The 1,171-nt window shown below is 63.2% G+C and overlaps 1 protein-coding gene across 1 annotated transcript; it reads left to right on the forward strand.

The window, feature by feature from the left end:
- Positions 1-115: 115 nt before the first annotated feature.
- Positions 116-1,128, forward strand: LOC103801154 (laminin subunit beta-1-like; the record flags this gene model as incomplete). The annotated part of the gene is made up of 5 exons (XM_009073558.1): positions 116-239; positions 345-418; positions 519-707; positions 786-849; positions 923-1,128. Coding segments are annotated over 5 exons (657 nt in total), but the record flags the coding sequence as incomplete, so codon positions are not given.
- Between the last annotated feature and the right edge of the window lie 43 nt (positions 1,129-1,171).

Here is a 1,171-nt window from a genome sequence, read left to right on the forward strand (position 1 = left end):
AGCCCACCCAGCCCCAGCACAGCTCTGGTACAGACCCACACGGCTGGGCACCGGTGTCCAGTGACACCAGTGACCTCCAGTCATCCATCCCTGACGGTGCTGCTCCTTGGCACAGGACTCAGAGAAATGCTTCACCTGTGACTCACGGGACCCATCCCTGCCTGAGAGCCACCGCATTGAGGACGTCATCTACCTGAGTGGCCCCCACGACCAGCGGACCTGGTGGCAGTCAGAGAATGGTGAGGTCAGGGCAGCAGCAGGATTGCCCCATGTGTGTGTGCTTTGGGGCCCTGTGGCCATGGGGGTCTTCCCCAGCCTCAGCTATCACCTTCCTGACCCTCCAGGCGTGGAGCATGTCAGCATCCGCCTGGACCTGGAGGGCGAGTTCCACTTCACCCACCTCATCATGAAGTTTAAGGTGGGTCCCAGCACAAGGGTGCCTGGAATGGGGTGGGATGGGACAGGATGGACTCACAGGGGCTGTGGGGCTGGCCCCATCCCACCTGAGTGTCCTGCAGACCTTCCGCCCCGCGGCCATGCTGGTGGAGCGCTCAGCCGACTTCGGACGCACCTGGAAGGTTTACCGCTACTTCGCCTACAACTGCTCCAAGCTCTTCCCTGGCATCCCCAGCCAGCCCTCAGGGCTGATGGATGAGGTGCTCTGTGACCAGCGCTACTCTGAGATCGAGCCCTCCAGCCATGGGGAGGTGTGTGTGGACACGGTGGTGCAGAGTGGGGCTGGCAGTCTGGGCGGTATGGGATCACTCATCCCTTTCTCCTCACAGGTCATCTTCAAGGTGCTGGACCCCTCCATCCCCGTGGCAGATCCCTACAGCTCGGACATTCAGGGTGTGTGGCTGGGGGTGCTGGGGTTGTGGGGCTGGCCGATGTGGGGACACACCTTGTCACTGACCCCCCTCAGACCTGCTGCGCATCACCAACCTGCGAGTGAACCTCACCAAGCTGCACACGCTGGGAGACAACCTGCTGGACTCGCGGCGGGAGGTGCTGCAGAAGTACTACTATGCTGTGGATGAGCTGGTGCTGCGTGGGAGCTGCTTCTGCCACGGCCACGCTGCCCACTGTGCCCCGGCACCCGGCGCCCCAACACCCTCCGTCCCTGGCATGGTGAGGCACACACACCCACCGGTGCAGCATGGCACTCCGTGGG

The sequence above is a fragment of the Acanthisitta chloris genome, unplaced genomic scaffold, assembly GCF_000695815.1.
Source record: "Acanthisitta chloris isolate BGI_N310 unplaced genomic scaffold, ASM69581v1 scaffold21484, whole genome shotgun sequence".
Lineage (NCBI taxonomy): Eukaryota > Metazoa > Chordata > Aves > Passeriformes > Acanthisittidae > Acanthisitta > Acanthisitta chloris.